General features: G+C 34.4%; 3 protein-coding genes across 3 annotated transcripts; 1 reads left to right on the plus strand and 2 right to left on the minus strand.

The window, feature by feature from the left end:
- Positions 1-1,745: 1,745 nt before the first annotated feature.
- LOC141830866 (copper chaperone for superoxide dismutase, chloroplastic) lies at positions 1,746-10,082 on the minus strand. Its single transcript, XM_074718308.1, has 6 exons — positions 9,865-10,082; positions 9,745-9,771; positions 8,667-8,739; positions 8,399-8,533; positions 7,555-7,775; positions 1,746-2,290 (listed from the first exon to the last, which is right to left on the minus strand). The coding sequence occupies exons 1-6, from the start codon at positions 10,051-10,053 to the stop codon at positions 2,054-2,056; spliced, it is 882 nt and encodes a 293-aa protein (XP_074574409.1). The 5' UTR covers positions 10,054-10,082; the 3' UTR covers positions 1,746-2,053.
- Positions 10,083-11,741: 1,659 nt separating this feature from the next.
- On the plus strand, positions 11,742-18,980 carry LOC141830578 (vacuolar protein sorting-associated protein 41 homolog). The gene is made up of 13 exons (XM_074717982.1): positions 11,742-11,855; positions 12,809-12,912; positions 12,984-13,077; positions 13,438-13,593; positions 13,672-13,734; positions 13,876-13,941; positions 15,894-16,094; positions 17,371-17,448; positions 17,515-17,634; positions 17,783-17,863; positions 17,953-18,038; positions 18,236-18,317; positions 18,413-18,980. The coding sequence occupies exons 1-13, from the start codon at positions 11,742-11,744 to the stop codon at positions 18,815-18,817; spliced, it is 1,650 nt and encodes a 549-aa protein (XP_074574083.1). The 3' UTR covers positions 18,818-18,980.
- Positions 18,981-24,265: 5,285 nt separating this feature from the next.
- LOC141830579 (mitochondrial Rho GTPase 1-like) lies at positions 24,266-25,576 on the minus strand. Its single transcript, XM_074717983.1, has 5 exons — positions 25,490-25,576; positions 25,022-25,401; positions 24,809-24,947; positions 24,571-24,720; positions 24,266-24,373 (listed from the first exon to the last, which is right to left on the minus strand). The coding sequence occupies exons 1-5, from the start codon at positions 25,574-25,576 to the stop codon at positions 24,266-24,268; spliced, it is 864 nt and encodes a 287-aa protein (XP_074574084.1).
- Positions 25,577-26,038: the final 462 nt, after the last annotated feature.

Raw genomic sequence — 26,038 nt, forward strand, 5'->3', positions numbered from 1 at the left:
CCTCCTTGGTGAGGCAGCATTGCAAGGTTTAGGTAGCTTTGGCGTCGGCCTCAATCTTGCATTTGGTGACGTTGTCCCACTTCTCGCATGGTTGTGAGATGTCATCTACATCGGTCGGGAGGATGAAGCCAGTCTAGATCACGATCCACATCTCCACTTGAGTCTTCAAGTGGTACTTTATTCCTCTCTTCCATTACATGAAGTCTTCGCCGATAGAATAGGGGAGGTCTGGCGGTGTTGTAGCTTCTTGATTGGCCATAAAAAAAAATTCTTGCACAAAAAGATAAATGATAAAAATATTCCAAGACTTGATCTTGGATTAGTAATGTGCGAAAAAATTAAAAGTTATATATGTAAAGCAATCTGCTACTCCAGGGCCCACAGTCCTTGATCATTTATAATGGACAATCCACTAATTCTTTCTCTTTCAAGAAAAAGTCTCGCCTTTACACAGAAGTGTATGATTGATAAATCTTTACCGTCCTAATAATTTAAGTACAAAAATAGACGAGAATTAAAGTAAATTTTATCGACACAATGAATTTGCTATGGCGTACGGATATCGATGCGGCATTCCGACATTACGACGGCATCTTGGGTGTCTTGGTCACATGCAAAATGGACGTCGAGGTAGCGTAAAAGGATGCTCTAGGATTTCCCCTTGTAGCTTCTTTTATAGCCTGATTCCACCTAAAACTCTTTCCGAGTGCCTCCATGTCGTCTTGTCGATCTATTCTCGACTCTAACAGCATCTCCGAGCGTCTAAATCTCTTTTGGATGTTTGGAATGCTGACATAGACCGGATCAGCTTTGACTTCATCACACCTTATCCATCTCTGAGCGCCTAGAGCCTTTACGAGGCCAAGAAGCTGAAGTGTCTTGATCACTCCTGGCTCGCCACCTCATCCACCTCACTGACCTGATTTGCTGACATCCGAACGCCTGGATCCAATCTGGGTGACTGTCCGATCGTCCGAGATCCAATAGGAGTACCCAAAATCCGAAGTTCCAATCTCTCAATTCCTACATCATAGAGTTAGTGCAAAACATATATAACAGAAATTCTGACAATTTATCAATTATCTGGTCTTGACTTTTAAATTTCCAATGAAACCATAAGTCAAACCAATACCTACTATTCTCTTCAATGGAACGCGTCCTCACCTACTTCTTCCAAGAGAGTTTACCTCTACCAACTATTCATTCCTCCAGACCTGGTTAAACTTTTGCTCAACATCCAATCCTCGGCTCCGAGGACTTTCCTCTAATGTCTAATCCTTACTGACCCATCACATCACTAGACGTCCGATCCACGACCCACCTAGACTTGTCATCTAGTACTTTGATTTATCAAGTCTTCCTATTCAATCCTCCTGACTAAGATTTCCTTATCCAGTCCTTCAGATTAGGACTTCCTTGTCTAGCCTTAACTAAGACTTTTCATGTACTACCTATACACTCATTTCAGCTTATTAGTACACACCAAACTTAACTTAAATCCTTTGTCATGATCAAAATATCAATTCAATTATCTAATGCTCCTGCACCAACATATACTGCATTTCAAGTAACATTTAAAGAAAGGATGGAGTTAGTAATCTAGTTTCACCACCACCTCAAAGCGAATCTACTACTATACCAAATGAGATACTGCAAAACCATACCAGATCCATTTGCAAAAGAGTACGCAACCTATTCTAACAATCTTTTCAATAAAATTTGCCAGCAATAGAACAAGATGAACATATTAAAAATAAAAAATTTCTAATTAAAAAGATCTATCCTTACGATTCAATACAAAAATCTTACTGTGAATGAACCAAGAGTCCTCCAAGGCTGTCAGATGTCTCTCAATTCAATTTTGACAAAGGCTAGAAATCTTTCATTGGATATCAATGAAATTTTGATCCCAAAGTGAAGGCTTAGCTCCAATAAAATACACAGAATTTACCCATGGCTTGTTCATCCTCAAGCGAATCCTCCAGAGTATTAAAGATGTACTGAAGTTTTACAACAGAAACACAAACAAGACCCAAATGCAAAGAAACAAGATCTAGCTCGACTCCCATATGGTTACACCATCACATGTGCATAGCTTCTTATAATTTTCACCAACTCCAGCACTTCTTGCTATAACTGCAGCGGCAATGCCTGGGACTGATTTATCTTCAGTTGCATAAACTACAATCGAACGACCGATGAGGTCAGAGACTCTAATTCCTTCTTTAAAACCTGAGAAGTGAGATATGCCTGTATCAAGACCTTCTAGTGTTCCCAGGTCACCAAGGGGCTGAAAAAGATACAAAATCATAGCCATGTTACCTTTTCCAATCTCTAGAAAGCATGACATGAAAAAAAAACAATCAAGTTATAGTGGATGAACTAAAAAAAAGACCATGAAGAACCATAATTGACCATCAGTTTGTATTGAGTTGCCTAAGGGCTCACTATAACAGAAATGCAAGACAGTCTGATATGGAATGATACAAGAAACAAAAGAATCTACAAATAGGATGTGTCCCTGCTAAACGGTAAAGCCCATGGAACACTATCATTGTTCAGCATTGTTGCCATGCTTGCCAACAATAGGACCAGAATCAATGCACGTGTATGCTACCCAGCATGCATCATCTTCTTGCATTAATTGTGTGGGATACCCATGGCAATTTCTTTCTAGCACCTGTAACCAAACTTTCACCCTTATATGAACCAATTACAAACATACCATAAGAAAAGTAATTACCTAAATCACAAATGAACTATCCCTTTGTTATTTAATGGATTTAAATAAGCTAGCAATAATTGTCAAGTGGTCTAATATGGGGTTAATTTGAGGATAATGTGAGCTTATTTAGGTCTAATAAGCAGCTAATTCAGTACCTGAATAGTGAGTTAAGCTTAGGGCCCAATTTCCAAAGTAGGGCTGAACTTGCTTTTCCTTGAGTAAAGCTCTAACTGACCCAATCTCGGTTCCTTTGGTAACCCTAGGTTTTATTGATTAGTTCCTTCAGAAGACACCTCCCTCTACGTGCAAGTAGATCACACCTTTGACAAACACATGCAAATTCCTCACCTCATAAGGTGCAAGCAACCCCCTCTCCTAGCCAATTTCTTCCCTCCCCCACCTTCCTCCTGTTTGCATTAAGATCGTCACCCCAGTGTCATCTCAGTCAATCATCATTTAAGTGGCATGTGAGTCCTTCCCATCTTCAATGATGCTTTTCCTAGGCCATGCATCAACTGTTGTCAATCACAACTATGAGCAAAGCATGATTCACTATCACCAGCATTGATGTTGTCAATCACAACTATGAGCAAAGCATGATTCACTATCACCAGCAAGTTTCCTCTAGCATACCTCTAGTATATGTGCTTGATGATGACAAGTACATTTATATTCATGTGTTGCTACAAAAGTTGAGTAGCATTGTTGTTTGAGATTGGTGTTATAGCTTTCACATTAATGCAATTGTGAGGATTATTTAGTGATACAATGTTGTGTTAAAGCAAAATTAGATACTTCCCTTGTATGTGTGTGTTTTGTGTTTTTTTTAGTGTTAGAGAGTTTAACTCTTTTATCATCCAACGTCATCTTTTTACTACTTTTAGAGTTGTAAATGAGCCAAGCCAAGCCAAGCTTTGCGATGTTCAAGCTTATTTGATAAGGTAACTGAGTCAAACCAAGTCAAGTCAAGCCTAAAATCAAGCTATTGAAATAATTGTTCAAACTTAACTTGGTTTCTTTTTTATGAGCTTGAGCTTGGTTCAAGCTTGTCTTGAGCTTGGTTCAAGCTTAACTTGAGCTTGGTTTGTTTAGATGTCAATTCAAGCTTGTTTAATTGTTTGAAATTTTTACATTTTAAGCTTGTTTGATTGATTATTGAGCTTGATAATATAAACTTGTTTGTTCATTTTAAAAGTTGTTTCTTTGTTTATTTAGCATGTTGATAAGAGTTTTGTTCACGAACATTAACGAGTTGAACACATATGTGTTCAAGCTTACTTATTTAGTTTAACGAGTTGTTCAAATTTGTTAATTTAATTAATTTTATGTGTATTGAACAAATATAAACAAGCTCTTACCAAGCCGAACATTAAGCTTATTCACAAACGTTCGATTCATTTACAGCCCTAACTACTTTATCATATTGCTACATTTCTACTAGCATTTGTTGGAACTAATCCTTCCCTTGCTTACCTAGTTTTAAGAAAAGTTGTTTGGGTTGTGCTTGCACATAGAGGTGGTAGTATCCTCTTACACTAGTTCAATTATCTGACCTCTAGTAGGTCATATCACCTTATCAGATCATGAATTTGCAAGTGTGTCTCAAGTTGATAAATTGTTATGCAAATAGAAAGCAAATTGGGAGACCCTTCAATATAATTTAGTTAAATCTTTTATCTTATTACAAAAATGTCTGCCCTTCTTTGTCACATGTGCAGGCTAGGTTGCTACCTCCAATGATGCCATTCTGATGGTCATGCTCAGATGGGCATTGCTTACACTCCTAAACAAGCATTTGCCAATGTGCTTCACATAAAAGAATTTGAGATCAAGACATATCTGGGCTGGGAATATTGATGTCAGCACATTTCTTTAGGCAGCCAATAGCAGGCTAAAAAAGGGAGAATAAGAGAGAGGAGATAAGAAACCTTGTGACTTTATTTCCTTTTCTTGCAGCCTTATATATGGTCAGAATTCTGAGTTACATGAGAAAACAAGGAGGTTATAAAAGTTCATATTGATGGAAATTTACATTCATAATAAAAAACTTCATCTTTCTTTCTAGTAGCTAGGTTATTCTACTTCAAAAAACTTAAGCTGCTTCAAAATGACGTTTTGTTTTGTAAAACCTATATTCTTCAAAGAGATATTTCTTGTAACCCTTGTGTTTTCATTCATGAAGATTTAGTCAAACTTGAGTTTGATCATCCATGTATAGATTATCTTGTAACCAAACTAAATTTACCTTCAGCACTACCCATTAAATTCAATTTTCTTCCATTCGACTATACTAATTGGGGTTTGAACTTTGTGAAGAGATGTATTCCAACTGGCAAGTGGCTTAGTTAAAACCTATGCAACCTGATATTGATCTATGACAAGGACTCAGCTTTATAGTTTTCATATATGCTAGAAGTTCAAGTCAATACTTTGCCTTTTTCATGATACATAGGATTTTTGCAAGTGCGGCTATGGATTCATAATCCAATAAATCCAAACTGCTCCTTGATGTAATTATATATTCTGTATTAAGCTTCTTATACATATTGCATGATAAAACATGATGCTATTACAGCAGACTTAGTGAATACTTCGCAAGATAGAGCGCCATATATATGTTAGATGTACAACTGAATATTATATCCCCTAAACAGAATATAAATCTAGTGGTGCTTTTTTAATCATTAGCATTTCCTCCCCAATCGCAAGGAAAGTCCAACATGTTCCAAGTGATTAAATATTTAATTAAGATAATCACTGAGAGCCTACTTGAATATAGCATAAGATCCATTTGTAACATTCGAAGTGTTAATTTAGCTATGAATCGACTCACGGATCTCATGCTATAAAGAAAATTTGGCCTTGTGCATGCTAGGAACTTCAAACTTTCAACTAAGCTCTTGTAAAGGATTAGATCAAATGTTTTAGCTTCTTTTGACAACTTTATTTCACAATCAAAAGGCATGTTACTTGTTAATTGGGTTGCAATTTTCTATCTTGAATGTTTGAGTAGCTACACATGCTTTATGAATCATTTGAGTAGCCACCTTATACATGTTAGTCCCTGATGGATTTTTAATCATAAACATATTTAAATGAGCTTTTATGTTTAACAAGTTGGTTAAATGTGTTGATTGACATGGTCAAGTGGATAAACTAGTTGGATGGATCACTTGAATATATCAAAGAGATGGGTTGGTTGAAAAAAAATTTTGATCATGAAAGGATGCATAAAATATTTGTAATTTAAGTAAAACACATTTAATGTATAAATATGTGCCTATGTAGAAATGGGTTATTTAGAAAGCACAAAAAATGATTTCCAACAAATATTCAACAATTACTATTCAACTCTAATTGTCATTCAAACAACATAAAACCATACAGAATTGAGAAAAATTATACTTGTCATTCAACAATAGAAATCCACAAAGATTAGCCACCTCCTGTTTGTCGATACTCCATTTTAGAACCCATCATAAATCATGTAGAATAATTAGAAGAATTTTATCAAATATCAGTCTCAATCAAGAAATTAGTTTATCTACATCAGAGCTTTCTCACCAACAAAGTTAGTAGGCAGACTAAAACAATTACATAACAATGATTGGAAATTTCTGAAGGTAATCTCAAGTATTAAGCAGTTATGACCAAGGTTCAAAATTTTGATCCGTGTCAAAATTTCGATCTTTGATTGGAATGATATTGTTTTGATATCGTATCGATGTTTTGATGTATGGTGTCGATAATGGATTAGAGTTGAAGAAAAAAGAAAATAAAGAAAAAAGAAGATAAAGTGTTGGAAGGAGTCTATGCCAAGCAACTTTTAAAACTCGATACCACTCAAGATCCTTTGCTTCATCTCCTTCCTCCAACCTCAAAACTATCACCGGCACTATACATTGGAGTGTCGGCACGATGCTGGAATAATATCTTTCCAGTCAAAGATCGGAATTATAGTATGATTCAAGATTTTAAATCTTGATGCCAAGTGAAATCGAATTTCAATAATTTACTAGAACAATACATTTCAGCCGTTTCGCCCGACACGATATGAGATTTCAAACCATAATCATGATTATACCTGCACAAGCTCCCAAAAAGGTTTATTATGGAATTATCACACAAGTCCAAATCAGACTCAATACCAACAGGAAGTATCCTATTATTATATATATGCCATAAGTTTTACTCCTGTTTATAGCATATACGAAATATGAATTAGTAATTGATGGAAGAGTTCTTAATGAAAAAATTCTGTGGCAACATGGCACCTATCATCATGCTAACCACTCCAAGGTTTTAAATCTCATGGCATGTTAGAATTTCAATATTTAACTAGAATAGTACAATTTTAGCATCATGCCAAAGTGTCGATGTTAACAAATGGCTAATTAAAGGTGAAGGGAGAAAGGAAATGAAAAAGAAGATAAAAGGAAACTGCATGCTTGAGTTTAAAGTATTTTTCCTTGTCAGAGTTTCAGTATCCAGTTGGAATGGTTTGATTTTAGCACTGTATTGTATTGTGCTGACAATTAGCATGGCTTTGGCATGCATCAAAGCAATGCCAAGATGAATATAGATGTATTATATTCCTTGGATACTCTTCACATATATTATTTACTTGTAAAAATAAGGCAATAACAATTAAATAATCAATTGAATCAAATTTGTTATATTTGAAAAAATTATTGTATATAAAGGCATGTTGTTTCAAGGCTACAAGAGCAACAACCAACAATAAAAAAAAAATTGACATGCAAAGTTTGAGAGAACAAGTTTCTGTCTATAAAAGGTATGAAAAAACTAGGAGAAGTATGATTCATTACCATTTCAGAAATATTATACGGAGGGTTAAAGACTTTCCCAGTACTTGCTGCTTCCTCAGTCAAATCTCCAAACTCATTTATGGTCCATGCATGCTTCCCAGGAGACAGCCCACTAAAGCTGGCATCAATGTTTGCCAATCCCATGCTCACTTGAGCCAAACGTACGACTCCATATATAACTGGACCTTTGAACTCAGCAACAGAAGCAGAGATTAAAAAATCTGGAAAAATGCAAATTACTTTAACTATTAGTATTCAGAAAATTGATAGTTTCCCATCTTTAGACTTTCCACTAACTGTAAAACCACATTCAAGTTCCCAATTATAATTTTGGTATAAAATTAACAAAATATCATGATGATCATGCTAGAAGAAGATGTGTCACATGTGCATGCTTACCAAGACATATCAGCATTATGTAGTTGACACAAACACACAAACTCTGGTAGCAAAGACTCATTTACATGATACCAAACCAGTGTAAATATTTTCACTCTAATATACGTGAATCACAATTTTAACAGGAATATGCAGCAAAAACTTTACATGGTCATCAAATAATTTATAAAAAGCAACAGAGAGCTTAGCAGCTGGTACAATAATTTGGAACTCTTTCTATTAATCAACACATGGTTGCTGTTCATTTGTACAGGATATATATGTTGCAAGCACAAAAAAAGGAAATTAGTTGCTTGATGCACTCCTGTAAATCTTCCTATATGAGAACATATATCAATTATATTATGAAGCTGCCAATAGAATAAAAGGCAAAGCTTTTACTTGCTTTTACTTTGATTTACTCAAGTCTTGGAATGATTACAGCAGGGAAAGAAAAATAACCAACCATTAGGATTGCCTTGTCCAATTAATCGAGCAGAGCGACCTGTCAGAGCAAGAGCCTCTTCCATTGACTTCACAGAAACTGATCCAAGAATCCTTACTACTTGATTGCTCAAATCTACATCAACATTTTTTATTCCTTGTTTGACAAAGAAAAACAAAATATGGGTGATTAACTGAAACACACCAGCAGTGAACTAGCAAAAACCTGATAACAAATAAGATGAAATTTTCTCTACAAAATTGTTGAGACAAGGGTCATTTAGCCCTACCATCAAGTTTTAGAAGATTATTATTCACTGCTGAAACACATGCATCACATTTCATATCCACCATGAACTCTGTCTGAAATCACATAAAACAATATATAAGAGGTGTAATCCGAGAAACCAAGCAAGCTGAAACAAGTTGTGGAATATGGTATAGGAGAATGAATCGAGGATCACCTATCTACTACTGAGTAGATTGCACCCAATTGGGAAAATGGAGCACATCAACTATTTGATATATGAAATAGTTGGGTAAAAAATAACTTATTCAGTGTTGTTTTTATGATTTTAAAAAGAGATATCTTCTTTCTACTTGATTAAAAGTTGTAAGTAGCTGAAAAAGAAAATGCAAAATATTTAGTACTCAATAATTTCTTGTTGCAGCAGTGATAATAATTTGATAAAAGTCGATGGTTTTGGCTTTAGTTTTTGAAATAAACTAGATGTTACATAAAACGGGTATGAATAATTAGGCCAGAAAAGTGAAACAAAAAGTTAGCTGAAAGTTCACATCTCAATAAATTTGATCTATACCTTTCAAACTATAAGAAAAAAATCTAGCTGTGATGCAATTAGACAAGAGATAATGGTAAATTAGTTACCTGAACAAAGCAATCTTAAGGTTTTAGACAAGAGATAATGGTAAATTAGTTACCTGAACAAAGCAATCTTAAGGTTTTACTTTTACTTCTGTAGTAAATGAACGTATGGGTTTCTATCACATGTTGTTTGATCAACTTATACTACTAAAAAATAGAAAATTCCATCTTAATCTGTTTTTTCATCTTGCCTTATTCACTGTAGCAGACCTCAATCTTGGAAACAAACATTTAAATCTTCCAAAAGTAAATCAATGTGATCACGAGGAAAAAAAATATGAACCCTAAACAATTACCCGCAGGGAAAACATTCAAGTATGAAATCTCTATATATGCAACACAAGCTTTAGTTATTTTTTGTCAATAAAACCATTTGCAAGAATGCCCTCGCTAAAAAAAATAGCATCCCAAAAGATAAGAGCATATGCATGGTAAAGTACAAAAGAGGAAAGAATAATCAATGGCGCAAAAGTGCATCTTACCAGGAGTTCCGGCAAAATCATATCTTTCTGCAAAATAAGATCACAAGGATTAGAACCAATAACGCAAGTAAGCATGAGAAGAGACGAGGAGAACAGCAGGCGATGGTGCAAGAAGTTCACTTGGATGAAGTTAGTCTTAATCTCGACGGCCGAAGAATCCATACTGAGGGCAGCAAAGCGGAGGCAGCGAGTCGCTAATGCAGCAGAAAGGGAGCAGGGCAACTTGGTTGGAAAGGGAAACGGAGAAGAAGAGGAAATTGTTGTCGCTGCAATCGCCGCAGGGAGGGCAAAGACCCTGAGAATACTCATTTCCCTTTTCTAGTCTTCTCGATACGAGTCGGTTCATCCGTCTTGCCTGCTCGTTTTCGATAATATTTTATTTTGCCCAGGTATTTACCATTTTATTTTATACTGCATATTTAAAAATTATATTTTTTTTGAAAAAAAAAATATTTTAAAATATATTAAAAGGACGCATTAAAGTTCCGATAATTTAATGATCGGATTTAAAATTTTAATTAAATTATTTTTAAAATTTAATTTTTTAAAAAATTATTTTTAAATAATTCAGTATGATTTTAATTTCAAAATTTATAATTTAATTAGATCAAAATTTTAGTACTAATACCACGATATTTAGTATGGTATTGATTTCAAAATCACAATGGTTGAAAAATGATAGAAATATATTTGATTAATTTAATTAAAAATTAAATTAATTGATATTTTATTGATTTAATTTGTTTGATTTTTGTTAAAAAATTTGATTCATTTAATTTATTTGAAAATTTTTAATTTATTGAGTTTCGATTTTGAATTGATTGTTCAACCCTACAGTTAAGTCATTAATCATTGTCTAATTAAAAGTGATATTAGTCAAGGGTTCGAATCTTGGTGAAGTCAGGTAATACCCTCCTGCGTTGTGACCAACTGCAGTTTTTCGATTTATCTTCTCACAGATGATTGTGAGGCCGACCGTGTGGAACCGCTAAGGTGGTGGATCCTGCAGAAGAAAAGATATTAATCAATCGATTGTATATAATTTTAGTTGATCACTAACAAAAAAAAAATATCAAAAGCCTTGATTTCATATTAAATGGGACCATTACCCTCCTGGGGCTTTTTTTAAATCTATTCATCATTTTCTAAATTTTATGTCATTTAAAGTCATTAAACACTTTTGCTCAAAAATATTTTTTAATTTTAAAGGTTGTTGATTCATGACAAATAAGCATTGTTGCACTTTTGGATTTACTTAAATTTGTCCAAGTTTATTTTATTTCTCCCAAGGATGTTGTAATTGCAAGGCCTAGGTTTGTGGTTTTTTTCCTCCAATATAATCTTGTTCTCTAGAAAATTGATTCTGAACTGTTCAAGAGCTAATGGTGAGGATTTTCATATAATTAAACCCTGTGAGACTTGATCCTTGGTTCTTCGCTAGTGGGCAAAGTTTTAAAGGTTAGGAATCTCTTAAAATGTTAAAATTTGGGCCTAATTGATAGAATTGGTGACTTCTGCTTCTATTTTGTACCTTTTTTCAATTTTGATACATTGGTTGAGCCTGTAGCTATGTTTGCTAAGCCAGTTAAGAAGTATTGCCTGGCAAAGCTACTCATATTGCTGAAAGCATAACCTTATAGCATATGGAATTGATTAATTGACTGAAGTTGTCGCATTCTTTTCGCTTGAATCCTCGACATCCTTGTCCAGTCGAACCATCTCATGCTGATTGTCCCAGCATGTGATCTGTAGTGCCAACTTTTACGTTGTACCCATTGCTTATTTCTGATGAAGGTAGCTTCCCAATTGTGATGTGGTAACAAGTTAAAGTGGCAGAGTTTGAATAGTGGTTTAAAGTTTGGTGTTATGCTTTATGGGTTGGAGTTCGGTGTGTTTGCAAACCTTGTTATTATCAGTGGAGTCAGTGTCACAATATACGATTTCATATTTTTCATGTGTAGACAAAATAGTAAGTAATCGTTGCTTTGTATGCATTTATGCATGCTAGAGATGCCGAAGATCATATTTCTTGGCTTCTTCAACATGGTTGTCATGAGAAAGCATTAGCTGCAGTTGAAGCAAGGCAAGGACGAACAGAGCTTCTTGATGAGGTATTCTATGCTCTGATTTTTTTTTCTTTAATTGAACACCTAAAAATTGGTTCCATGGTGGTTGATTCATGCAAATTGATTTGATATTATACCCTTCGTGGATATTTGTGGACTGTTTTTTTTGTCTAATTAGAAGATTATATTTGATATTCTCCTTAGAAAATTATATTTTTTTGTCTTGATCATATCATACTAGTGAAGTACATTGGTCATTACAGTTCATCTATGAGAACAAAAGAAAAATTAACTCAAAAAAGAAGCTAGGGTTCTTTATATTTTTCAACAAGATGACATTTATTGTTTGGTAAAATCATGATAAGATCATGTTTGATAGCAGTAACTTCCAAGTTATCATATAGCTTTTGTGCTAGTTGAGTTTGTGCAGTCTTCAAGTTATTGATGTGCTTTTCTCAGAATGGAAATCATCTAGCATGTATGAAATCTTTCCATGTTTACATTTTTGAGAAAAACGTTCATCATCTGAACTACAAATTGAGAGGATCGTTTCAGTTCCATTAAAAATTTCTTATTGATGTGGAATCGGTTGTCAATTTACTGGTAAATTCATAGATCTTGCCCATTTATCTAGATTTCTAAATTTTTATTGTAGAAATATTATTCTGGCAGTAACATGTATGAATGGAAGCAAGAAAAGTTAAAGGTTACATTGTTGATGCTTGATTGTGTTTCATATATGCATTGTGCAATTGGGATGTTAAACACTTGATGCAGTTCTCTCTAACTAGGCTTCCATGACAAGACTCTTTCTTTGTTCTTGACCTGAACACATCTATTATATTCCATTATAGGTCATGTTTGTTATCCTAGCTTTTAAGATCTCTCTCATGTTCTGGCTAATCTCTTTGTTCAACTCATATTTTTTATATCATCTCATATTGAGGAAATTTGAATCTTATTCATTAAGAAGCTTGTGAATATAACTTGCAAGTCAGGTGGGTTCAAGGTACCTTGACCATTTGATTGTTGAAAGGAAGTATGCAGAGGCTGCATCTTTATGTCCTAAGATACTTCGAGGTTCTGCTTCAGCATGGGAAAGGTTTACTAAACCTCCATTTGTGCTAGCATAACTATTTTGCAATTTAGTAACACTATTGTTTTTCCAAGCAGATGGGTTTTCCACTTTGCTCATCTTCGTCAGCTTCCGGTTCTAGTTCCTTACATACCAATTGAAAATCCACAACTGAATGATACTGCTTATGAGGTACGTATGTCCAATCTATGTCCCCCCAAAAAGGGTTTTTCAGCCTGTATTGGCATGGTCATTTATTTTTGCCAAAAATAGAACCTGAAATGTATCATGGAGCTCTTGCTAAATGTTCAACAATAAACTCTTTTTGCTATGGGACTTTGGGTTACTTATTTCTCTTAACTTGCTGAAGATAGTAAGTAATATGTTGGCTGAACTTTTTACATGTGCCAGCCTGCGCTACGGGCTTGAAGCTTTACAGAATGAATCTTGTCACAAATATATTGACAAATCTTTGTGCTATTTGCAAATTCATTCAAGAGATTAGTCTGTCAAATAATTACTTTTTTACAATAAAATTTCTGGCCCATGTAGGTTGCGCTTGTTTCATTGGTTGCAAATCCGTCTTTCCACAAACTTCTATTGACAACTGTCAAATCCTGGCCAAGTACATTGTATTCCTCGACACCTGTTATATCTGCAATTGAACCACAAATTAATACCTCATCTGCGACTGACTTTCTAAAGGAGGTAAATTAACAACTTACTGTATTGTTCTTATTAATTATTATTAATTTTCAAATTAACATTCTATTTTCTTTGTGGCAGGCATTAGCTGAATTGTATATCATCAACACCCAATATGAAAAAGCCCTTGCATTATATGCAGATGTAAGTAGACCATTCTACAGAATATGAGCGTTTGTAACTAATTATTCATGTAATGTGCATTCCAACTGGACAGTTGGTCACATTGATCACTAAGCTCAATTTGGGTTCTTTTTAATCTCTTTTCTCTGTTTATTATTACAGCTAATGAAGCCTGAGATTTTTTACTTTATTGAAAAACATAGTCTACATGACGTTATACACGACAAGGTATGGTAACTTACTCCTCGGTAAGAGAAACTAATGTACTACACAGTAAGCATGTCCTCTCACTTGTATGTTCAAATTCCAGTTCTTCTGGTAATCATCACTTATGGTTTACAACTTTATTCTTTGGGAGTGTTTTTACAATTATGCAGATTACTTAGATTAGATCACAGTTTGATATCTGCTCACATAGACTTGTACAATGTTCATTTATCAGTAATTTCCTCCTAGAATCACTGAGAAAACTAGTAGATAAGAGAATATAATGGGCAAAATCAACATAATGGTTAAAAGTGACTGGTTGAGCTATGCTAATCTAGATAAAATGGAGAGATATGTCATATTATTAGAGTTAAATAAAATGTAGAGAACAAAATATTAGATACTTAAATATGAAAATTGAAAGGTTTTTGTTGATGATAAATGATGAAGAAACATGATCTAATGAGCACTAAATAGAATATCTAATTTTGGAGAAACAATTATGATAAATTCAGAAATTGTAGCTTTATTTGTTATATTAGATAATAAGATTAAGAAGCTTAAGAAATGAAGGTACATACAAATATGTCTGAATGATATTGCCGTTGAAAGACTTTGAAAGAATGCAGAAGGGCAAGCTATATTTGGTTAATTAAATCGTTCAGAATTAAGATGTTTGAGGAATGAATAAAGAAGTGTTTTAAGTATATTTTTCTGAAAATATAGGTCAATGTGGTTCTAATTTCTAACAATAGAGGGTATAAATTGATGCCATACCATGAAACATTGAAAAAAAAGTGATTGAGAGGAGAATAAGAGATGAAATAAAATTTTAAGTTTAGTTGGTTTCATGCTTGGAAGATGAACTACAGATGATATTTATTTAATAAGATAATTAATGGAGAAAACATAAAGAAAAGAGGAAATATTTGCTTGTGATTTTTATTGATTTAGGAAAAAAATAATGATAGATTCCCTAGATATTCTGATGGGTTCCAGAGATTAAAGGAATCTAGCACCTGTATTGATGTAATAAAACATATATGATAATTTAATTTCTAATGCTAGAGATAGGAAGTGTAAAGAATGATTATTCTATATTCTTAAGTTTACATCAATATTTAAGTGAGATGAAAAATTATCTTAGGGCATTATCTCAATTACGTGAGATGAAATTATCAGGCATATTCAAGTTGTCTCCTTAGTATATGTTATTTACCTATGAACATATTGTGCTAAATGATAAGGGTAACTCATATAATTGTTAAGTGAAATTCAAGAAACCAAATATATTATGTTAAGTATAAATAAAATTAAATATGCAAGTGTAAAGAATGATTATACTATACTCTAGTTTACATATAGCTAGCTTTTAGGGCATTATCTCAATTAAGTGAGATGAAATTATCAGTCATATTCAAGTTAAATTTCCTTCTTAGTATATGTTATTTACCTATAAGCTATGATATTGTGCTAATTGATAACGGTAACTAGTATAACTGTAAACTGAAATTTAAGAAACCAAATATATTATGTTAAGTATAAATAAAAATAAATATATGCAATGCAGTTGTAGTAATAAGAAAAGAAATCAAGGAACAGTTGAAATCGATTAATATGAAATTATGTACCTGTTCTAAATATTTTTGATCTATTAATCAATAAGAACATTGATAGATGTGGTTAAAATGAAAAACTTCTTGTGTGTTTTGCCGGTGTCCTGTGTGCTCCTTAGGTTAAAAGTAAAATTTTTATAATTTAGTGTACAAGCCACTATTTTGAGGTCCAAAATGTTGGGCAGTTGAAGAAAATGTGAATGTCCTTCCATGGTAGGTTATACTTATTCAATATCTAGTTGTTCTATTAATAATATTATTACTACTACTACTAATCATCATCATCATTATTATTATTATCTGGATGTTTACTTACTGTATGCCTTTGGATGTCCTATTTTTTGTTGCATCATACAGGTTGCAGAACTTATGCTACTAGACAGTAAAAGAGCGGTGAATCTCTTGATCCAACATAGGGATTTAATTCCTCCATCAGAAATTGTTGAACAACTTTTAGGAACAAGTAAAAAGTGTGATAAGAGACACCTAGTGCATTTATACCTGCATGCACTGTTTGAGAATGATCCACAAGCTGGGAAAGATTTTCATGACTTGCAGGTGATTTTCTATTTAAGATTCATTACAGTTGTAAATGAGCCGAACCGAGTCAAACTTTATGTTCTTCAAGCTTGTGATGAGGTAATCAAGTCAAGCCAAGTTGAGTCTATAATGAATCAATCTGTTGAAATGGTTATTTAAGTTTGACTTGATTTTTTTTTTACGAGCTTCATCTTGGTTCAAGATTAGTTGGAGCTTGGTTCATTTATCAAGCTCTCAATTTAAGTTTGGTTGATTGTTGGATCTTTTATATTTTAAGCTTGTTTAGTTGGTTAGCGAGCTTGATTGAGAGCTTGTTTGTTTATTTACCATATCAATAAGAGCTTTATTGATGAATATAGGTCATGAACAATTCACAATTTCTATTCATTCCTGCACCCCAGCGGCCTCACACGGTCGGCCCCACGACTATCTGTAAGGAGGTAAATCGAGAAGCCGCAGTTGACCACGACGGAGGAAGGCATTATCTCGGCTTCGCCGAGATTCGAACCCTTGCCCACTTCTACAACTCTACTCCATTGTAATCAATTCAGCTATGCCCCGGGGGCAAAAAAAAATTGTCCGGGTAAACTTTTTATTGTGACCGGCACCACCACCGAAACGACCCCATAGTCAGAAAACCCCCTAAGGGATTTTTTGGATGCACGGTTCCATTGTGTTGATAAGAGGTTCCACTACGCCGAAACGATCCCATAGTCAGAAAACCCCCTAAGGGATTTTTTGGATGCACGGTTCCATTGTGTTGATAAGAGGTTCCATTGCCGAGACAGCACCTCAGTCAACAGACCCCAAGGGGGATTTTATTTGTTGCTAAGAGGACTCTAATTCAGAACCTTAGGCAACACATGTCTCTATGCTTACCACTTGGGATAAGTCACTTCGACCACAATTTCTATTCATGAACATTAACAAATTGAACACATGTGTTTAAATTTGTTCATTTAGTTTAACGAGTTGTTTAAGCTTTTTTATTTAGTTGACCTTGTGTAATATTGAACGAATATAAAGAGGTTTTTATCAAGCTGAACACCAAGCTTGCTCACGAACCTTTGGTTCATTTACAGCCTAGCATTCAAGCAATTTTTTTTTCTGAATCTGATTAATCAGTTGCCAAGTAACATTTTATCTTTTAAGTTGGCTACACAACAAACTGAGCAAAAAGATAATGGTGCGGTCAATTGACCAACAAGCAACAATTAGTAAAGCAGCATCTTCTGTGCTTCTACTTTAATTGGGTACTGTGCATCTGTAACGTTTTTTCTTTTTTTGTTACTAGGTTGAGCTTTATGCAGAATATGAACCAAAGATGTTACTCCTATTTCTTCGCAGCAGTCAGCACTATAGACTAGAAAAGGTTTATCATTATTTCTCGGCACTGTTTGTTGATTATTCTGGCCAATAAATGATTGTCGTTTCTCAGGCATATGAGATTTGTATGAAAAAAGAACTTGTTAGAGAGCAAGTATTTATCCTCGGTAGGATGGGAAATGCAAAACAAGCTCTTGCTGTCATCATCAATAAGTTGGAGGATATGGAAGAGGTATCCGCATCTAGTTCTTAAGAGCTAATCTTTCTGCTGTTCTTACCCTCATCTGCATTTAGTTTTCAAATTCTCCTGCTTCCTATCCCTGCATCAGCATATTGTTGAATACCCATAGTAGATAAGTTGACCATTCAATTACATGCAGGCTGTAGAATTTGTGACCGAGCAGCATGATGACGATCTATGGCAAGAGTTAATCAAACAGTGTCTCCAAAAGCCTGAAATGGTGTGTAAAAGGAATAGTAATTTACTCAGACATTCCTGTATATCAAGGTGACATTAATTAATGGCCATTTCTTTAATCATCATGAGCAGATAGGAATGCTATTGGAGCACACTGTTGGTAATCTCGATCCTTTGTATATTGTCAAAAAGGTTCCAGATGGGTTAGAGATCCCAAGGTGAGGAAAATGATACTTTAAATTATCAGCTGCCAGCTTTATTATCCACACCTTTTTTCCCTTTTCTATGATAATTTGTTCCTCCAATGCCTGCTAGAAACTCTTTCAATTACATGATTGCAACATACTGTCCTGGCTTGTCTCTGTCGTTATTCTTGCGCATACTGTCACTAATTTTCGCATCTCATTGCCTTTAGGTTGAGGGATCGTCTTGTCAAAATTGTAACGGATTATCGAACAGAAACTTCTTTAAGACATGGATGCAATGATATCCTCAAGGTTGACTTACTTCTAAAGCCCTTCTCAGTCTTCCTCTATAATTTTTTTCTTCAGAGTCTTGCTTATGTGTTTTTCACTTGTGATACTGTTTTTAGACCGACTGCGTCAACCTTTTGATCAAGTACTATAAAGAAGCTCGGCGAGCAGTTTACTTAGGTATCGAAGAAGAAGCAGCGCACAGGAAGAGGGAGGATGATGCAGCAAGCCCGAAAGCTGATAGGGCAGCCAATGATGTAAAGCATATGGTAGTCAAGTCCAAAACCAGGGGAGGTGGGAGATGTTGCTTATGTTTTGATCCATTTTACATTCAAAACATATCTGTTGTGGTTTTCTTTTGTTGCCACGGCTACCACATCTCTTGCCTCACCGGTGCCTCGGGCTCCATGATCAGCGCAAATAATAGATCCGATAGCGACGACAATGACAGTGAAAATGAAGATGCCAAATTGAGTGGATCCCCCCATTTGCGATGCGTGTTGTGCACCACAGCCGGTCGTTGAGCCCTCCAGGAGTGAGTGTTTTTTGAGCAGGTCTATTGCCAAGCTCATTGTCTTTCTACATGATTTGTTTATATTTCGTTTGGTCTTGCTAGATCGATATGCCCAAGTTGTTTTGTATTTGCAAAACCTCCTTCATTTATTTATCTATCCATATCTGTAGTTGCATAGAGATAGAGGATGAGTAAGTCTAGTGAGTTTTGTTTAATAATTTATTTATTTATCCGTATCTGTTGTTGCATAGAGATACATAAATCAAGAAAGATTTAAATCTAGTGAGTTTTGTTTAATGATTTGATATTCATGAAACAATTTCAAGAGTAGTCTAATATTTTTTGAAAATTTCGGTTATTCTTCTTTCTTTTTTTATTTGAATACATTTAAAAGAATAAATACTACATGTTCTTAAATTTTGAGTTATTGTAGTAAGTTTCATTTGTTGGATAATTAAAATAAATGACAATAATCTTTCTTTTTTTTTTTTTTGATGAATTTTATAGGATTTCAGTAGCTCTAGTAACCTTGTTTACTTTGGCAATTCCACCACAAATTAGAATTATTTTCTTTCTTTTCATAAGGTTTAATATTTGCTGAAGTGGTGGGCCCGGCCCACGTGTTACTAACTGATCCAATATATACCACGTGGTCGAGTGGGCCCCACTTGTGTTCTGTAAAGTAGAGGGCCCGCTGCCACCTCAGGATTTGAGCTTAGTAAAGTGATGACATAGAAATGATAATAAAAAAAACACAAACACTATAATTAAGCAACTTAACCACCAGAAAAGTGGCATGATTAGAGTTACAGCAATGTCTTGTAAAATTAGAAGGGAATTAACAAGTAATGAAAGCATTTAGACTTTAGCCTTATCGTTTCAACACTAATTGAAACACCACAGCATATAAAAATTAACAAGTTTAATTATATTTTACCTTCTCTTTTTACCTCTAGATATTGAGACTCAGTTTGTTACTCTCACCCTTAGCGTTGCTCGGAAGATACTAACCTTGAACACTAAGCTCACATTATAGATGAGCTCACAATGACACACACCATCCATTTCTAACTCAAGATTTTCAAGAAGGTTAATGGTTAGTAGGAGAAATAAAGAACATTTAAGTTATCCATGAATTGAAGATATCAATGTCAACTCATCAAATAGAAGTTTTTACTCATCGTTATAATTTGTTCATGAGTTGAAGATAACAAATTTGCATTTCACTCACGAGGCGACTTTCAAAGTGATGATTTTTAACGTGAGTGGCTGCGAGAAGAATCGTGCTTGCTTTGTCAGAGATGACCATTCTCTGAGAACTTGTAGAGGAAGAAGGGATGAATCTGCAAAGCAGAAATAATCTTTGAAGATATATACTGATTGACAGGAAAAATAATAGTTCACTTTCTTTGTTTCCTCCAACAATGGAGCCTTAGAATCATATGTTGAAATATAATCAAAGTTTCACATTGAAATACATGAAAAATATCTGGGGTTATAAGATGGAAGATATCTATATTAGTATGAGACATTTTTAGTAAAGTTCAAAAATAAAATCATAAAAGTTTGAGTACAAAATGGATAATATCATACTGTTGTGGAGATATATATAGATTTTATCGGATTTTTCATCTTGAGCAACAAAAAATCTATGTTGCAGAGATTCTTTACTTGGCAAGAAGCAAGGAAGTTGGATAGGAGCAGACTGAGAACTCAGTTCCATTGTTTGAAACTTGATGTTGAATACACAGCTTTATGCAGCAGAGTTTGGTGAGAATTTGAAATCCCTTCCTAGTGAGATTTGAGTCAATATAATGCCTATTCTTGATCATTATTTCCCATCAAAGCATTTTAAGTTGTTGTAATGTATTAAAAAATTAAAAAAATTTAAGTTTCATTTGTTAGATAATATATTAAAATATATGACAATAATATTTTCTATGTCCTATATATAGCTTATTTCTTCTCATATTTTTTTCTATGAATTTTATAGGATTTCAGTAGCTCTAGTAAACTTGTTTTTATGAATTTTATCTATCTTTTTTTTTTCTTTCAAGCATGAGAGGGATTTGAGGGATATTATTGATTTTTCTAGTTCCCCCTTAACGCATTTCAATCCATACAGATATTTGAAAAACTATAATGAATTAGAAGTGAATGACTCGCATTATCAAAGAGCTTAAATGACACACATCATCCACTTCTAAGTCTTTGTCCTTTGTAAACTCCTTCTATCGTGTAAATCTAACTGAATTATAATATCGAACCTAGTTTAACTTCCAAATATTGTCATTCTCCACTAGCAATAGTGCTACACTTCATATTGAGGGAGATTTTTAATTGCAAATGTAATTGAAAACAACTGAACATTTTCATAAAGTTAATTGTTAATAGAAAAATAAAGAACATTTAAGTTATTCATGAGTTGAAGTGAAAAATAAAAAAAGAAGAAAGCTCTAAGTTTAACCAAGTATTTCAAACCAACAAGTCCAGCCTTCGTAGCAATGATGAGGCATACAAGTGTTCACAAAAAATTCTATCCACCAAGTTGCTATTGATATCTTCAACCTATGAATAACTTAAATATTTTTTATTTTCCCTATTAATAGTTAACCTTCATGAAATTGTTCAACTGCTTCCAATTAAATTTGCAATTAAAAATTTCTCATTAAATTTGCAATTAAAAATCTCTTAATTAATGTGATGAAATGCAATGTTGTTAATGGAGAATAACAATATTTGAAAGTTAAACTATGTTCAATATTATAATTTAGTCAAGTTTACATGAGGATAAAAAGAGTTTACAACGAGCAATGAGTTAGAAGTGGATTATGTGTGTCATTCTGAGCTCATTGATAGTGTGATCAGTTTAGAGTTCAAAGTTAGTATCTTTTCCTTAACCTTGCTAATTTTTGTATGATGTGGTGTTTCAATTAATATTGAAATTGTAAGTCTAAAGTATAAATGCTTTCATTAATTTATTTTGGAAACATATGAGTTTGACTAATAAATATTTAAAATTATTGGTTAAAATAAATTACTGAGATTTATATTTTAGTTGATAATATTAATTTTTAATAGTCAAATTAGATTTGTTCAGTAATTTTTAATTTTGTTATGTTTTTTATTATTTAATAGTCAAAATTAAATTTGATTGATAATTTTTATTTTTTATTAGCTTTAGTCAATAATTTTGATTTTTTGACTGATCGTAATTAGATTTGACCAGTGATTTTTATTTTTTATCAGTCAAAATTAAATTTGATTTATAATTTTAATTTTTTACTATCCAAGTTAGATTTGATTGATAATTTATAATATTTCTAATCAAACTTTATCAATACTTTTTATTTTTTATTGATTAAAATTTTATTTACAGTTAGGTTTGTCTAATAAATTAAAACTATTTATTAGTAATTGATATTTTTTATAAAAATTTATTTAAAAGTTCAAAAATATATTTAATATTTCTTTTTAAACTTTATTTTTTTTCCTTCCATCTTTCTTCTCTTCATCAGCATTTTATACTTTTATTATCATGCACTTAATAATTACTCTAAGTTATTATACACACCTTCTTTTTTTCTTATAATCCATCTTTAATGTTGATAAAAAAAATACCAACTAAATATTTTTGGCTATATAAATTTAATTGATAATTTATTGAAGTTAATTGTTATAAATGGTGGAGGATGTCAATATAAATTAGAATGTCAATATAATCGAAGTTTATTGAAGTTAATTGATAATCGTTATAACTTTCAAAAATAATCTCATTGAATTAGAAGTGGATGACTTACATTTCAATGACACATATGATCCATTTCTAATTCATATTGTCCTCTGTAAACTACTTCCATCGTATAAATCTAGCTAAATTATAATATAGAACATAATTTAATTTCAAATATTGTCATTCTCCTAGTAACACTACATTTCATCACATTGAGAGAGATTTTTAATCACAAATTTAATTAAAAACAACCGATGTTAGTAGGAAAACAAAGAACATTTAAGTTATTCATGAGTTGCAGCCAAAGAGAAAGAGAAAATTTTAAGTTAGGCCAAACATTTCAAATCAACAAGCTCAGCCTTCATAGAAGTGATGAGGCACACAAGTGTTCACAAAAACTTCTATCCAATGAGTTGATATTGATATTTTCAACTCGTGAATAACTTAAATATTCTTTGTTTCTCCTACTAACACTAACAGTTAACCTTCATGAAATTGTTCAACTACTTCCAATTAAATTTGCAATTAAAAATCTCTTAATATGATGAAGTGTAGTGTTTTTGGTGGAGAATGATAATATTTGAAAGTTAAATTATATTCAAGATTATAATTCAACTAAGTTTATATGAGGATGAAAGAAGTTTGCAAAGGATAGTGAGTTAGAAGTGGAATGTGTGTGTCATTTTGAGCTCATTGATCATGTGAGCTTAGTGTTCGAGGTTAGTATCTTCCGAACAATGCCAAGGGTGATGGAGCACTACAAGAATTCAGGTATTTAGCGACGAAATATTTTCGTCGCTAACCTAATAATTTCGTCGCTAACATATCTTAGCGATGATAATATATCGTCGCTATTTTTGTCGCTATAAGCTTGTCGCAAATTAACTTTAGCGACGAAATTTTAAAAATTCATCGCTAACATTAGCGACGATTATTATTTCGTCGCTAATCCAAAAAATTCGTCGCTAACTTTAGCAACGAATTGTCAAAATTTCGTCGCTAACACCTCATAACAGGGCATCGGAAAATCCCGAAGGTTAGCGACGAATTTACCCAAATTCGTCGCTAACCAGTTAGCTCCCGTATCTCTTTTTTCCCTTATATCCTGTAATACATTCATATCATAATAAACCCTAATACATACACATCACAAAATAACATTCAATAACATATTCACACCAACAAACACAAAGTTTAACACAAAATTTATCACATAAATTTATCACATCACAAAGTTTAACACAAAGTTTATCACATCACAACAAATACAAAGTTTAACACAAAGTTTCACAATACAAACATTATTCTAAAAACTATGGTAAACAAGCTCCCCGATAATTATATGAAAGTTCGAATGCATCATTTGATAGCACCCAAGTGCAGCCGCCTGTTTGGATGCTTGATAATGCTTCTTGATTGCTTCGATAACCATGGAGGTTGTGTTTCCCAACTACTATTATGAACTACAATACCTGCAATACGATCAGAGGATGAAAATCTCAAAAGTTTGTAAATTTGCAATATAAACATTTCCATGAATAACTGAATATTACGGTCGGAATCCCAAGCTTATCATTCCATAAATTTTGAGCCAATACTATGATAAATGTGCAGCCAGAATCTATCTTTTTTTGCTTAATCCTTTCTATTAAAAGTTAAAACATGCTTTTCTACTAAAAAGGGTTGGCATTCACCTTGAGAAGGCAAACTTGATGAACGAACTGATTATCTCGTATCCGCCATTATCTTCACATCTAAATCAGGACTGTTATCTGAGAAATGGCATCTACTCAGACCACAATCTTCCCTTTCAAATCTTATGGATGATGGAACCTGCAAACAAAAATTTTATCTTCTGCAGTTGGCATTAAACATGTGTTGAAGACTGATTTAACATATCCCAGTGCCCCATAGCTTGAACCGATTATGTAAACATGTGGCCAAACAAAAGAAGATGAGCTTTGCAGATAACCAAAGAGAATTTGTCACGAAGAACAACACTATTAACAACTTTACAAGCATAATCGCACCTGAATCTGTCTGAGGGCAGAACACTCTATGCATGTCTGAATCTCCCGAAACTGGTGCATGATGGGCTCCATCACCTGGTCCAAAGGAACATGCTGCTGATCATCCCGAAGGTCCAGCTTGCAACCGACCACAAGCATTGGCACCTTCACCTGCACAACCCACACGTAGAATGAAAAGAAATTAAAATATGCTAACTGCCAGAATAATCCACGATGGAGGGAGGCTTCATGAAAGGACCTCCAATCGGCGGAGTTCAGGGATCCAAAAGGTACACAGGCGCTCAAGGGTGGAAGTAGAACGGCAATCGCAGGCATACGTCAAGATTATAATATCAGCGGCCTTGCATTCTGCGATCAGATTTTCCTTGTGCTCGGGCCTGAAACGGATATGCATCGAACGCAAGGAGAATATACCTGGAAGAAGAAAAAAAATTGTGCTGTGCTTACACACCTGGATGAAGTATCGACGACAGTGATGGGAACGCTATAGCGATAGGAGTTGGAAGGGAGATGGACGGGGGGCAGTAAATGGGGTATTTCTGCCACGAAAGACTCGGTGGCGATGGCTTCGATGAGAGTGGACTTTCCGGTGCCGGCATCCCCAATCACGACGACCTGGATGCTCGCCTGTTCGGTTCCACCACTGGCTGCCGCAGCTGCGTCGCTCGTCATTGAGATGGTTGATCTCGCCAACGCCTGTTGGACTCCGACGAGGGTTTTGACTGGAGAGGCAGCGGGGAGAAGCGGCGCCCACATTAATCGCGACGCGCAAACCAAAAGGGGGTTTATCTTCTGCAGTTGAAAAATTTTTGTTTTGCAGAAGATAGACCTCTGCAAACCAAAAGGGGGCATCAAAACCACCAAGCAGAAAGAAGAACGAGAAACAAAGTAGGAAAGGCGAGAGACCAGTAGTGAGAGCCTTTATCATGCCGGCACGGCGGCCTCTGAAGTCCCGGAAGACGTCCTCGGGGGTGCGAGTGATGCGCGCCGCGCCACCGCCGTCCATCTGCGAGCCACCACTCAGAGGCGCAAGGGGAATAAAAAAGGAACTTTGAGAGCCAGAGTCCGAAAGGATGGGATCGGGGAGGTTAGGGTTTTGCGTACCCGGGAGGAAAGGATTAGGGCTTTTTGGTCGGAGTCGGAGTCGGAGCCGGAGCAGAGGGCGCCGGTGCGGCGGCGAGGGAGGAGCAGAGGAAGAGGAGAGGGAAGCGACGAGGAAGAGAAGGTCCCATGCCGCCGTCCAACTCTTTCGCAACCTTACCGCCGCTCGCCTTCTAAAGCCGCAGGAGAAAGGGGAAGAGAAGGAGCTAGCGGGAAAGGGCCGGGTAGGGTTTTTAGCGAATATTAGCGGCGAAATATCACATTTCGTCGCTAACTTAAGGTTTAGCGACGAAACAGATTAATTTGTCGCAAAAAAAGTAGGAGAATTAAGGGAGACGATCGGTCATCGATTATTAGCAACGAATTT

Source organism: Curcuma longa, chromosome 6 (genome assembly GCF_044706935.1).
Source record: "Curcuma longa cultivar G26 ecotype Majalengka, Jawa Barat chromosome 6, ITB_CL_G26_1.1, whole genome shotgun sequence".
In the NCBI taxonomy this organism is placed as follows: domain Eukaryota; kingdom Viridiplantae; phylum Streptophyta; class Magnoliopsida; order Zingiberales; family Zingiberaceae; genus Curcuma; species Curcuma longa.

Coding starts and splice junctions, on each gene's coding strand:
- LOC141830866 (XM_074718308.1), bottom strand. CDS start 10,053: ATGAGTATTCTCAGGGTCTTTGCCCTCCCTGCGGCGATTGCAGCGACA. Junction 9,772..9,864: donor TTAAGACTAACTTCATCCAA/GTGAACTTCTTG, acceptor CTTATTTTGCAG/AAAGATATGATTTTGCCGGA. Junction 8,534..8,666: donor TAATCTTCTAAAACTTGATG/GTAGGGCTAAAT, acceptor TTGTCAAACAAG/GAATAAAAAATGTTGATGTA.
- LOC141830578 (XM_074717982.1), top strand. CDS start 11,742: ATGCATGCTAGAGATGCCGAAGATCATATTTCTTGGCTTCTTCAACAT. Junction 13,078..13,437: donor TGAATGATACTGCTTATGAG/GTACGTATGTCC, acceptor TGGCCCATGTAG/GTTGCGCTTGTTTCATTGGT. Junction 13,594..13,671: donor CGACTGACTTTCTAAAGGAG/GTAAATTAACAA, acceptor TCTTTGTGGCAG/GCATTAGCTGAATTGTATAT.
- LOC141830579 (XM_074717983.1), bottom strand. CDS start 25,576: ATGGACGGCGGTGGCGCGGCGCGCATCACTCGCACCCCCGAGGACGTC. Junction 24,948..25,021: donor GTCGTCGATACTTCATCCAG/GTGTGTAAGCAC, acceptor TATCCGTTTCAG/GCCCGAGCACAAGGAAAATC. Junction 24,374..24,570: donor CTGCCCTCAGACAGATTCAG/GTGCGATTATGC, acceptor TTTTGTTTGCAG/GTTCCATCATCCATAAGATT.